Here is a 14,393-nt window from a genome sequence, read left to right on the forward strand (position 1 = left end):
TGAACGAGCTAATTGGGAACAGGTGGGTGCCGTGATTGGGTATAAAAGCAGCTTCCAGGAAATGCTCAGTCATTCACCAACAAGGACAGGGCGAGGGTCACCACTTTGTCAACAAATGCCTGAGCAAATTGTTCAAGAACCACAGTTCTCAAGCAGCTATTGCAAGGATTTTAGGGTCTATAGTATTATCAAAAGGTTGAGAGAATCTGGAGAAATCACTGCACATAAGCCATACTATTACGGACCCCGGATCCCTTGGGCGGTACTGCATCAAAAGGCGACATCAGTGTCTAAAGGATATCACCACACAGGCTTAGGAACAGTTCAGAAAACCACTGTCAGTAACTACAGTTGGTCGGGACCTCTGTAGGTGCAAGATAAAACTCTTAAAATGCCAAGACAAAGCCATTTATCAACAACACCCAGAAACGCCGCCGGCTTCGATGGGCTCGAGCTCATTTAAGTTGGACTGATGCAAAGTGGAAAAGTGTTCTGTGGTCTGACGAGTTCACATTTCAAATTATATTTGGAAACTGTGGATGTTGTGTCCTCCGGACCAAAGAGGAGAAGAACCATCCCGATTTTTCTAGGTGCAAAGTGTAAAAGGCAGCATGTGTGATGGTATGGGGGTGTATTAGCTTCCAGGAAATGTTCAGTCATTCACAAACAAGGACAGGGCGAGGGTCACCACTTTGTCAACAAATGCCTGAGCAAATTGTTCAAGAACCACAGTTCTCAAGCAGCTACTGCAAGGAATTTAGGGTGTATAATATTATCAAAAGGTTGAGAGAATCTGGAGAAATCACTGCACATAAGCCAAACTATTACGGACCCCGGATCCCTCGGGCGGTACTGCATCAAAAAGCGACATCAGTGTGTAAAGGATATCACCACACAGGCTCAGGAACACTTCAGAAAACCACTGTCAGTAACTACAGTTGGTCGCGACCTCTGTAAGTGCAAGATAAAACTCTCAAAATGCCAAGCCAAAGCCTTTTATCAACAACACCCAGAAACGCTGCCGGCTTCGATGGGCTCGAGCTCATTTAAGTTGGACTGATGCAAAGTGGAAAAGTGTTCTGTGGTCTGACGAGTTCACATTTCAAATTATATTTGGAAACTGTGGATGTTGTGTCCTCCGGACCAAAGAGGAGAAGAACCACCCCGATTTTTCTAGGTGCAAAGTGTAAAAGGCAGCATGTGTGATGGTATGGGGGTGTATTAGCTTCCAGGAAATGTTCCGTCATTCACAAACAAGGACAGGGCGAGGGTCACCACTTTGTCAACAAATGCCTGAGCAAATTGTTCAAGAACCACAGTTCTCAAGCAGCTACTGCAAGGAATTTAGGGCGTATAATATTATCAAAAGGTTGAGAGAATCTGGAGAAATCACTGCACATAAGCCAAACTATTACGGACCCCGGATCCCTCGGGCGGTACTGCATCAAAAAGCGACATCAGTGTGTAAAGGATATCACCACACAGGCTCAGGAACACTTCAGAAAACCACTGTCAGTAACTACAGTTGGTCGCGACCTCTGTAAGTGCAAGATAAAACTCTCCAAATGCCAAGCCAAAGCCTTTTATCAACAACACCCAGAAACGCTGCCGGCTTCGATGGGCTCGAGCTCATTTAAGTTGGACTGATGCAAAGTGGAAAAGTGTTCTGTGGTCTGACGAGTTCACATTTCAAATTATATTTGGAAACTGAATGTTGTGTCCCCCGGACCAAAGAGAAGAACCATCCCGATTGTTCTAGGTGCAAAGTGTAAAAGGCAGCATGTGTGATGGTATGGGGGTGTATTAGCTTCCAGGAAATGCTCAGTCATTCACCAACAAGGACAGGGCGAGGGTCACCACTTTGTCAACAAATGCCTGAGCAAATTGTTCAAGAACCACAGTTCTCAAGCAGCTATTGCAAGGATTTTAGGGTCTATAGTATTATCAAAAGGTTGAGAGAATCTGGAGAAATCACTGCACATAAGTCATACTATTACGGACCCCGGATCCCTTGGGCGGTACTGCATCAAAAAGCGACATCAGTGTGTAAAGGATATCACCACACAGGCTTAGGAACAGTTCAGAAAACCACTGTCAGTAACTACAGTTGGTCGCGACCTCTGTAGGTGCAAGGTAAAACTCTTAAAATGCCAAGCCAAAGCCATTTATCAACAACACCCAGAAACGCCGCCGGCTTCGATGGGCTCGAGCTCATCTAAGATGGACTGATGCAAAGTGGAAAAGTGTTCAGTGGTCTGACGTGTTCACATTTCAAATTATATTTGGAAACTGTGGATGTTGTGTCCTCCGGACCAAAGAGGAGAAGAACCATCCCGATTGTTCTAGGTGCAAAGTGTAAAAGGCAGCATGTGTGATGGTATGGGGGTGTATTAGTGGCCAAGGCATGGGTAACTTACACATGAAGGCACCATTAATGCTGAAAGGTACATACAGGTTTTGGAGCAACTTTATCATGGACGCCCCTGCTTATTTTCAGCAGGACAATGCCAAGGCGGGTGTTACAACAGCGTGGCTTCACAGTTAAAGAGTGCAAGTACTTGAATGGCCTGACATTGAAAATGTGTGAAGGCTAAAATGTGAGAAGGGAGACTGTTGACCGACTTGCTGTACATCAAGCAAGAATAGGAAAGAATTCCACTTCAAAAATGTCTCCTCAGTTCCCAAACCTTTACTGAGTGTTGTTCGAAGGAAAGGCCATGTAACACACTGGTAAAAATGCCTTTTTTGCAATTACATTCTAAGTTCATGATTATTTGCAAAGAAAATAAAGTTTCTTAGTGTGAACATGAAGTATCTTCTCTTTGCAGTCTATTAACTGAATATAAGTTGAAAAGGATTTGTTGTATTCTCTTTTTATTTACTATTTACACAACGCGACAACTTTACTGCTTTTGAGGTTTGTACATGATGGATATTTAATCCCTCTTAAAGAAGGAACACTTTGCTTTTAGGGGAAATGTCAAGATGAACTTTAAATTCACCAAAACCTTTTACATGACTGTTCAAAGTGTAATGAACCCCTTAACGCCTAAAGTATCATAAGTGATACATACGTTTTAGTCTTCTACATCATCAGTGTGATTAGTTTTGTCCTAAAAAGCCTGACCTGTCAGATCACACGCATGCAATACACGTGTCGTCCACAAGAGGGCGGTCCAGACAGGAGACACCTGATTTTTGAAGAGAAACTTTACCAAATTTAGAAAGAATAAGGTAATAATTAAAGCTTCAAGCAGCGATAGACGGGACCGACTTTTGCTGGTGTTACCTGCACATTACCTACCTTCCCTGCATCCTGGGGTCTAACTGGTGCCTCCTTCTTTCACCCAGTCAACATATCTTTGCCCGCACATTACCTACCTTCTCTGCATTGTGTGGCCACGCTGGTGCTTCCTGCTTTTAAGCGGCCGTCTTGAGACAGCAGCAGCATCAGCGCAGCGGTTCTTTGAAGGCTCGTAAAATCAAAACCGGAGCAGTTGGAAAAACTCTTTCATCAACTTTTAATCAGAAGGGTTCGATCTCTCTCCTGTGCGAATTTGAAGCCGACACAACAAACGCGCTCAGAGGAGATAATGACAGGTTTTTACAAAACTTTTGTTTTGAAGGGGTAATTGCCAACTTCCTGTTGATTTTTGCTGAAGGATGTAAACGAATGAAATGTAGGTCTAAGTGAGACCTACATAGAGGTTTTTGTTTCATGTCTCCACGACATTCCTACCGGAAGTTACGAACAGTTTTGTCTGTGTTTTCTTCCTAGGGGGCGCTAGAGTACAACTTTGAGTTTGTTTTTTTTTTTGTTTTTTTTAGATCGCAATTTTTGCCAGTCATGATGTGTGTGTCAAATTTGATGAGTTTTGAAGCATCTTAAGGGGGTCAAATAACAGCTCAAAGAGGCGGCGGAATAATAATAAAAAATAATAAAACCTTAGAAATACAATACTGTCCGCTTTCCCAAAGGGACTTTCGGTCCCTAAAAAATTATTTTTTATGGACAAATCAGTAGTAACACTTAATATGTTGATGCAATGGGAAATTACTTAATATTTCATTATATATTTTATAATAAAATTGTTATGAAAATGTGTATCAAATTGGAAACAGATGTCAACTCTTAATTAGTCAGTTGGTATTTTATTGTATTTCATGCATTATAAATAAACATACAGTCTTTACATGTTTTAAATATGTGTACTGTATGTAAAATGGTATATTTACAGCTAAAATGTACAATATATTTTGTGGTGATAAATGATAGTTTTCTGATTTGTATGAGAACCAAAATTACATTTAAAAAAATACAAAAAGATGTTGACTTTGTACGTTTTTAATAGATGGCAAAATTGAGATGCTTTGAAAATGATAAAATATGTGAGCAAGCTGGGGAAAATGGATCATCTGTTTATGTTTGGAAATAACATATTACATGTATTGCAGTATGTTCTTGTTTGGTATGAAAATAACATTAAAATATTATCTTGTCAAATGTGATACAAATTAAAAATCATATACCAACTAATTTTACTTATAAAAAAATAATTAGGAAGGACTATTAATACAAGCTCCAGCTTCAAAGCATTGAACAGTGGTTCAGGTTTTAAAAGATTAAAAATAATAATAAAAAATAAGGCCTTGAACGATATTAAAAAGCATTAAATACGATGTATAGAGGCAATTTTTTTTTTTTTTTTCAGCGTACATTTGCAACTCGTCAAACAAAAGACTAAAGCGGGGGGGTCGCCGCCCTAGTGGCTCTCTGGAGCTTTTTCAAAAATATTAAATGGAAAAAGATGAGGGGGAAAAAAACATATTTTTTGTTTAAATATGGTTTCTGTAGGAGAACAAACACAAAACATCCTAATTGCTATAAAGCACACGGTTTATATTAAACATGCTTCATTGATTCCAGTATTTGGTGAGCCGCCGTTTTGTCCTACTCATTTTAGCGGTCCTTGAACTCACCGTAGTTTGTTTACATGAATAACTTTCTCCGACTTTCTAAGACGTGTTTTATGCCACTTCGTCTTCCGTCTAATTTCGTCCACCAAACTTTTAACGTTGTGCATGAATGCAGTTTTGTTGATGTTATTGACTTGTGTGGAGTGCTAATTAGACATATTAGGTCACTGCATGACAGCAAGCTAATTGATGCTAACATGCTATTTAGGCTAGCTGTATGTACATATTGCATCATTATGTCTCTTTTGTTGGTATATTTGATGTCATTTCCTTTAAGTCCTCTTAATTCAATTTATACCTCATGACACGCTATCTGTGTGTAGTATGGCTTTTAAATTTTTCGCGTTTCCAGACGGATTTGTTTTATATTTTTGGTCCAATATGGCTCTTTCAACATTTTGGGATTGTCGACACCTGGACTAAAGGGATCATCCCACTCAACCTTGACCACGCCCACATTGAGACACGCCCCTTTTTAGGCTGAACCTGAACGTTAATTGGTCACCAAACGGCTAGCTAACTTTTCCAAAATGACATAGATACAGAACTAAAGCTGGTATATGTTCGGTGTTACACTTAGTGCATATATTTAGTTTCTTATTCGTACGTCAGAATGGCTGTTGTGTTAGTGGTGGTTGTCATGGTGATGAGGCGGGCAGGTAATGGATATATATACACATATATAATTACATATTATAACACAATAGATTTATAACTGATAATTCCACCCCTCCCTTGTTTACTTCCCCTCAATAACGTTTTTTAATTAATCAGAAATATCCAGCATGGATGAAAGTGGAGACAGTGTTTTGTATTTTCCCATCATCCTTTGTAATGGATATAAATGGGTGTGGTTTTGATCATTCTTTCGCAGATTGGACATTTGTATAAAACACATAGTTGAATGAGCAGGATGTGTCATGTGTGACATGTTTTTTTTGCATTGGTTGATTTTTTTTTTTTCCTGCACCATGACTAGGGAAGGTTGTTTGGCTTGAGTCATATAAATTGTGTGAACATTGATTCATTATTAGTGGCCATGGACTTGTTTTACTTACGTTGGTCACCAGATGGCGACAAAATGCCGGCTGATAGAGTTTGTATCTTATATGGAAACACATCAGCGGCGACCGTATCTGTTTTCTCCGTTTGTGGGTGTGGCTTAATGTGGGTGTGGCTCTCCCCGCTCCGCGGTTGCTGGATGATGGAGAGATTTAGTCCAAAAATAAAGAACCAACTTAAACTAAAAAATTAACTAAATCTCCTCTGTTCTGTCCGTCATTGTCCGGATGATATTTAATTGTCATCTTTTCCTCAAAGTGGCAGATAAACTTTACACAATTATGAAATTATAGCGTTGGACGGGATAATAAGGGTTTTTACTTAAAGATGTCAAGTATTGCTGACGCTCTTTAAAAAGTTTAATGATCATCTTCATTTAAAGCAAGGAACCATTTTATTGCACGCAAGGCGTATTTGATAAACAGCCATACATGTAACACTGAGGGTTGCCAAACAAACAACCACATTTAGCACTGTCAGCAACATGCGCCACACTGTGAAACCACACCAAACAAAGATGACAAACACATTTTGGAAGAGTATTTGTACCGCAACACAACATAAACACAACACAACAAATACCCAGAACCCCTTGCAGCACCAACTCTTCCAGGATGCTACAATGTGATTCTGCCATGTTGGCAAAATACAAACACACAATTCATATACAACACATTTTTATTATACTTTGTCAATTTAACTTTATGTTTTTATTTGACAAGTTTTTACTCAGTAAAACACCCAGAATGTACATAAAACACTGAATATCAAAAGTATACTGAACGGCCTACCTTGTTTTCTTCCCAAATGACATCCTCGGCATGTTTGGTAATCAAGCAAAAAATATAACTATGCAAAAAGGAACGGGAAAAACAGCAAATTGTTTCAAAAATATAAGTATATTGCAACGCTTTGTCATAAAAATCTTGTGTCACTGTCCGCCTCCGTCACACTGACTATTAGGGTTGGCTACCTGTTAGAATAATTATGTATATATTATCACGCAACTCTTATGCTTAAAGGCCGTTGCTATAGTTATTATCAATTGTGCCGATGTTGTACTTTTCTATCTGTGCAAAGCGAGTCGTCTCGTATCAGTGTTTGTTTCCAGAATCGGCCTGCTGACTGCCAGGGGCGAACATCGAGTGCCGTGACGGCAGACAAAGCAGAGACAGGGCGATATCACGAGTTGTCAGCACATTTGCATCTCATTAATAGTCATATATTGAGTCGAACTTGGGCTGCTGAGCTCACCCCCCCGGTCCTTCAGCAGCAGTTGACAGGTAGAAAACAAAGATGCTAAACTGACAGTTGACAGGTAGAAAACAAAGATGCTAAACTGACAGTTGACAGGTAGAAAACAAAGATGCTAAACTGACAGTTGACAGGTAGAAAACAAAGACGCTAAAGTGACAGTTGACAGGTAGAAAACAAAGATGCTAAACTGACAGTTGACTGGTAGAAAACAAACATGCTAAACTGACAGTTGACAGGTAAAAAACAAAGATGCTAAACTGACAGTTGACAGCTAGAAAACAAAGATGCTAAACTGAGAGTTGACAGGTAGAAAACAAAGACGCTAAACTGACAGTTGACAGGTAGAAAACAAAGATGCTAAACTGACAGTTGATAGGTAGAAAACAAAGATGCTAAACTGAGAGTTGACAGGTAGAAAACAAAGACGCTAAACTGACAGTTGACAGGTAGAAAACAAACATGCTAGACAGAGTTGACAGGTAGAAAACAAAGACGCTAAACTGACAGTTGACAGGTAGAAAACAAACATGCTAAACTGACAGTTGAGAGGTAGAAAACAAAGACGCTAAACTGACAGTTGACAGGTTGAAAACAAAGATGCTACTGACGGTTGACAGGTAGAAAACAACGATGCTAAACTGACAGTTGACAGGTAGAAAAACAAAGATGCTAAACTGACAGTTGACAGGTAGAAAACAAAGATGCTAAACTGACAGTTGACAGGTAGAAAACAAACATGCTAGACAGAGTTGACAGGTAGAAAACAAAGATGCTAAACTGACAGTTGACAGGTAGAAAACAAAGATGCTAAACTGACAGGTTGAAAATAAAGATGCTAAACTGACAGGCAGAAAACAAAGATGCTGTGTGGTTGACATACAAAACATCAAAGTTTTATTTACAAAAGACCATAAAATAAAACAAAATAATAGTTTAAACATGAAATCAACAGATATATCTGAAGTTGATCTCGTAACTTAAGTGTTGAAATTTAAAAATATATCTAATAAAAATGTATCACTTTATGAGTGGGGCACCTTTTGGGTCCCAAATATATTTAGTGGGATTTTATTTATCTTTACACTGTTATTACTCAAAAAATAAAATCAATGGTGTCCTGCATATTGATCTACCATGATTTGATTAAAGTGGACCCCGACTTAAACAAGTTGAAAAACTTATTGGGGTGTTACCATTTAGTGGTCAGTTGTACAGAATATGTACTGTACTGTGCAATCTAATAATAAAAGTATCATTCAATCAATCAAAAATATTCTATTGTTCTAATTACTAAATACTGCATATTTCAGTTTTACTATAAAAAACTAAGTTATCTTTGACAAAAAAAGGATAAAACTCTTTTTTCAATTTTTTTTTTACTTCATATCAACCTCAAGTTGATATAATTAAACAAAAATAATAATTTGACTTATTTTTAACATTTTAATGACTGAGACCCTTTTTGGTCCCCGGGACCCCTAAAGGTAAAAAAAAACAACTTATATTTTCTTTTGATTAGAAAATGAAAAATATCAAAATGGCTCCCGGATGCTTTAATTTTTCAATTTATGGCCCTCAGTGGAAAAACTTTGGACACCCCTGACTTATAGCATATAAGAATATTTTATGGACGGGACTGACTTTTGCTGCTGTTTCCTGCCTTTACCCATTCAACATATCTTTACCTGCACATTACCTACCTTCCCTGCATCCTGGGGTCACACTGGTGCTTCTTTCTTTCACCCATACATGCTGGTGTTTCCTGCCATCACCCAGACAATATATCTTTACCTGCACATTACCTACCTTCTCTGTATCCTGGAGTCAAACTGGTGCCTCCTTCTTTCACCCAGTCAACATATCTTTACCTGCACATTACCTACCTTCTCTGTATTGTGTGGTGATGCTGGTGTTTCCTGCTTTTAAGCGGCCATCTTGAGACGGCAGCATCATCAGCGCAGAAAGTTCTTTGAAGCCCCATAAAATCAAACCCGCAGCAAGTAGAAAAACTATTTGCGCAACTTTTAATCAATCAGTCAATCTCTTTCCTGTGCGAGTTTGAAGCCGACACAACAAACGCGCTCAGAGGAGATAGGTGACAGGTTTTTACAAAACTTTTGTTTTGAAGGGGTAATTGCCAACGTCCTGTTGATTTTTGCTGAAGGATGTCAATTAATGAAATGTAGGTCTAAGTGAGACCTACATTGAGGTTTTTGTTTGATGTCCCTACAACATTTCTACCGGAAGTTACAAGCAGTTTTGTCTGTGTTTTCTTCCCAAGAGCAGTTTTGTCTGTTTTATTCCTAGGGGGCGCTAGAGCGCAATTTTAAGTTTAAAAAAAATATATATATTTTATTAGATCGCAGTTTTCGCCCGTCCTGATGTGTGTCCAGTTTGGTGAGTTTTGAAGCATTTTAAGGGGGTCAAATTACAGCTCAAAGAGGCAAAAATGACATTTTTTAGGAAACTTAAGTTTTGAAGGGGTGTTTGCCAACTTCCGGTTGATTTTTGCTGAAGGATGACAATGTATAAGTCTAAGTGAGACCTACATAGAGGTTTTATTTTTTCATGTCTCTATGACATTTCTAACGGAAGTTACAAGCAGTTTTGTCTGTGTTTTTTCCCAGGGGGCACTAGAGGGCAATTTTGAGTTTTGGGTTGTTTTTTTTTTATTATTAAATTGGCAATTTCCGCCAGTGTGCGTCAAATTTGGTGAGTTTCGAAGCAAGTTAAGGGGGTCAAATTACAGCTAAATTAGACGGCGGAATAATAATAAAGAATACCGGTAATTATAAAACCTTAGAAATTCAATAGGGTCCTCTGTCCCAAAGGGACATTCGGTCCCTAATAATACCAGTAAATAATACTAAAATGTGTTTATTGCGTTTTAAAGGGTTAGTTGCATTATATCATATATAATTATTACATAAGTGCTTAATTTGGTCACAGTTAATGTCAACTTTTCCACTCGTCGTGATTATTATTGTCAAATGCTAAAATGTATGTATATTATATATATATATATATATATATATATATATATATATATATCAAAAATCTGGAAGCATCCATCCATCCATCCATTTTCTACCGCTTATTCCCTTTCGGGGTCGCGGGGGGCGCTGGCGCCTATCTCAGCTACAATCGGGCGAAAGGCAGGGTACACCCTGGACAAGTCGCCACCTCATCGCAGGGCCAACACAGATAGACAGACAACATTCACACTCACATTCACACACTAGGGACCATTTAGTGTTGCCAATCAACCTATCCCCAGGTGCATGTCTTTGGAAGTGGGAGGAAGCCGGAGTACCCGGAGGGAACCCACGCATTCACGGGGAGAACATGCAAACTCCACACAGAAAGATCCCGAGCCTGGATTTGAACCCAAGACTGCAGGACCTTCGTATTGTGAGGCAGACATCTGGAAGCAACCGTATTAAAACGTTTTTGAGTTGTCTATATAAATTTATATTTCGGACTGGGTCGTATCTGGCGCCGTGGCTTAGTTGGTTAAAGCGCCTGTCTAGTAAACAGGAGATCCTGGGTTCGAATCCCAGCGGTGCCTTTTTTGGAAGACGCTTTATATTAATTAATAATAGTCATAATTACGCTAAATTATGACTATTATTAATTAATATACATTTTAATTGGCGATACAAAAAACCGACAAACCTTTTGATGTCAACAATAAAGGAACTTATTACTAAAGTTATCCCTGCAAAACATGCGCTCGTTTGACCACAAGGGGGCGAAGTTGATCTACCGACTCACGAAAAAGGGAAAATCCCGAACAAAATGTTGCTTCTTTTGAAAAAAAATTATTGATGAAGGTGATTAATAAATATAAAACCTGAATAACGACATATTGATGAAGTGAAATTCTAACTGGGACATTTTGGCTCCTGCTCAGGTTTGCTCAACATAAAGAGACAAGATTGAAACGGAAGTAGGCTTTATTGCTTTCAAAATAAAAACTACAAATAAAGTCCATCTCAACCGTTTTGCTTTAATCACACAATTCGATCAGAAACATCGCGACAATTAGTCAGTAAAGCGGTAATAAGATTGATTATATGCAACATGAACCGAGCTATTTCTACTTAGCATACATTTCCAGCGATTCCTGCATTTATTGTGAAGAGTCCTACCGGAAGTGTTGCCCTCTGTTATGTCTGTCGTCCCGTCTCGCAAAGGACACAATGCCTTTTTACCGCTGCAAATAGATGGAAGCCACACCGGGGGGCGCGCGGTGGTCGTGTCCGCGATAGGGGCTCCGAGTGTCGGCCGAGCATGGCGGCGACGGCGCGGCGGCTGCTGCTGGTGCTGCTGGTGCTGCTGGCGGGGCTGCTGCGGCTCTGCCCCGCCGCGCTGCGTGCAGGTGAGGCGGACAAAAGCTTGCAGTCATGGCGGTGTCGGGAGAGCAGCAACTTGTTGGTTTCACAAACAATAATGCGCTGTTTATTCAACAATAATGCATGTTTAGTAACCGATAATGCATGTTTGATGGAGAAGAATATTTCACGTGTGCGAGGAAATGACACATGTTGTGTCACTGAAATGCGAGCTTTGTGTTGATGACGTCATCGCATGTCGTCATCCTTTGTGTATTGATCTGTGGGGACTAAATGATCAGACTGTGTGTGGAAACATGGATGCCCTTTCACCACCCTGATGCTGCTATCAGCATTACATCACTGCAGCCTCACACACACACACACACACACACACACACACACACACACACACACACACACACACACACACACACACACACACACACACACACCTCCCCCTCTCGTGTTACCATCACTTATAAATACATACGTATATATACAGTATGTATAAATAAATGAATATATATATTAATATATATATTTTGATAAATATGTATTTTGACGCTATAAATATGGAATTTGGAAACAAGAACAATTAGTGTAAAAGTACAAATAAACTATTTAAATGAGATTTTCTTATTCAAACGGGGATAGCAGGTCCATTCTATGTGTCATACTTCATCATTTCGCGATATTGCCATATTTTTGCTGAAAGGATTTAATAGAGAACATCCACGATAAAGTTGGCAACTTTTGGTCGCTAATAAAGAAGCCTTGCCTGTACCGGAAGTAGCAGACGATGTGCGCGTGACGTCACGGGTTGTGGAGCTCCCTCACATCTGGAACATTGTTTACAATCATGGCCACCAGCAGCGAGAGCGATCCGGGCCGAGAGAAGCGACAATTTCCCCATTAATTTGAGCGAGGATGAAAGATTCGTGGATGAGGAAAGTTAGAGTGAAGGACTAGAAGAAGAAAAAAAGGCGAAGATGCTATTAGAGACATTTACTAGGATAATTCTGCAAAATCTCTTATCTGCATACTGTGTTACTAGTGTTTTAGTGAGATTATATGGTACCTGAAAGTCGGAGGGGTGTGGCCACGGGTGTGGTGACCGCCAGTGTCTCTGAAGGAAGCCACGTTTCTCGACTAAGGCGAAGCGAAGTCTACCCTTTTTTTCCCCCTCCTCCTCGGTGGAAGCATCCCACGTTCGGGGGCGGCCGGTCAGAGGAGGCAAGAGAGTCCGCAGCTGCCTCTGTGACAGGTGCACGAGGAACGACGCAAGCTCCGCTCATGTCTGCGGTAAGAGCCAACTTATTACCGCAATTTTCTCACCGAAACCTGCCGTTTGACATGTGGTAGGGAACCATGTTCGCTTGACCGCTCTGTTCCATATTAAATCTTCACCGTCATCTTTCGGGAACAAAGAAACACCGGCTGTGTTTGTGTTGCTAAAGGCAGCCGCAATACACCGCTTCGCACCTACATCTTTCTTCTTTGACGTCTCCATTATTAATTGAACAAATTGCAAAAGATTCAGCAACACAGATGTCCGGAATACTGTGTAATTATGCGATTAAAGCAACGCTTAACGTTAGCATTCATTCCTGCTTCTCCTTGAATTAAAAACAACATTTATTTACTTATTGATTACATCATCACCAAAATATTATTTCAAACTATTTAATTTATGTTCATTGTTACATATTCACTCCTGGGTTATTGCTGTTATTACATGGTTTATTTGCTTTAAATTTAAAATTTCCTGTCATTTTTTATAAAAATGTACTGATTTATCGTATTACATATATATTTATTATTTATATATTATTTACAGATAACACTGACATTTAGTATTTATATCTTATTTACAGATAAACACTGACATTTATTATTCATATATTATTTACAGATAACACTGACATTTATTTATATATTATTATTTACAGATCAGCACTGATATGTCTTATTTATATATTGTTATTTACAGCTGATATGGACCAAAAGTAATCACCTGACTCTCATGAATTCATCATTTACTGTTTTTTTCCCATTTATATTTAATTTACATAATTTGCTCATTGATTTTATTCATCCACCATTTATTTGTGAATTGTGTTTTTACTTTATGTAATTATTCTATTCCACTATTCTTAATATCCTATTAATTTAATGATGGTTATTTTGTTTATGTATTTGAAACATGCGGACAATTATAATATGACACGTCACTTATTTCCAGTTTTTCATTACAGCATTGCCGAAAAGGAGTAGGAGGAAGTAGAGCTATTTAAATCCTACCCATTTTCGAAATACACGTGCAAGTAAATAATTATTGAATGCATAGATAAACAATAAATAAAGTTTTCATGAATAAATAGTATTTTGTTGTTCATTAATTCTATTTATTCGTATCTCATCTAAATGATTTATTATTATTTTTTATATTTCTACCTTCCTTGCTTGCTGTGTCCTCCGTGTGCCAATGTTGTTCCCCAGGGCAACAGCAAGTGATGCTGTTGCCATGGCAGCAGTTGAAACTCCCTCCTTGCCTGTTGCTTATTATTCTTCCTCAAGTCTTGTCACAATTGTTTTTTCTCCACCACTTCCAAACACTGATGATCTAAAACCAGACACACACAAAAAAACATGAAAAGCTTGCAATCGCAGAAAGTCTACAGGAAAAGAAAAATACTGCAAATGTGAAAAAAACACAACAAACTTGACAAAACAACAGCATGTCATTCTGAATGTTGCCCG

General features: G+C 38.9%; 1 protein-coding gene and 1 non-coding gene across 3 annotated transcripts in view; both read left to right on the forward strand.

Moving 5' to 3' along the window:
* Positions 1-10,790: 10,790 nt before the first annotated feature.
* Positions 10,791-10,864, forward strand: trnat-agu (transfer RNA threonine (anticodon AGU)). The gene has a single exon. It is a non-coding gene; the product is annotated as a tRNA-Thr (tRNA).
* A 617-nt stretch (positions 10,865-11,481) lies between these two features.
* The window catches only part of lrp3 (low density lipoprotein receptor-related protein 3), a 29,917-nt gene continuing 27,005 nt past the window's right edge, over positions 11,482-14,393 (forward strand). For both annotated transcript variants that reach the window (XM_061892562.1, XM_061892569.1), the window contains exon 1: positions 11,482-11,677. In XM_061892562.1, coding sequence (XP_061748546.1) covers positions 11,590-11,677 — 88 coding nt within the window. In that variant the 5' untranslated portion in view covers positions 11,482-11,589. The remainder of the gene's footprint in view (positions 11,678-14,393) is intronic.

Source organism: Nerophis ophidion, linkage group LG02 (assembly GCF_033978795.1).
Source record: "Nerophis ophidion isolate RoL-2023_Sa linkage group LG02, RoL_Noph_v1.0, whole genome shotgun sequence".
NCBI classification, from domain to species: domain Eukaryota; kingdom Metazoa; phylum Chordata; class Actinopteri; order Syngnathiformes; family Syngnathidae; genus Nerophis; species Nerophis ophidion.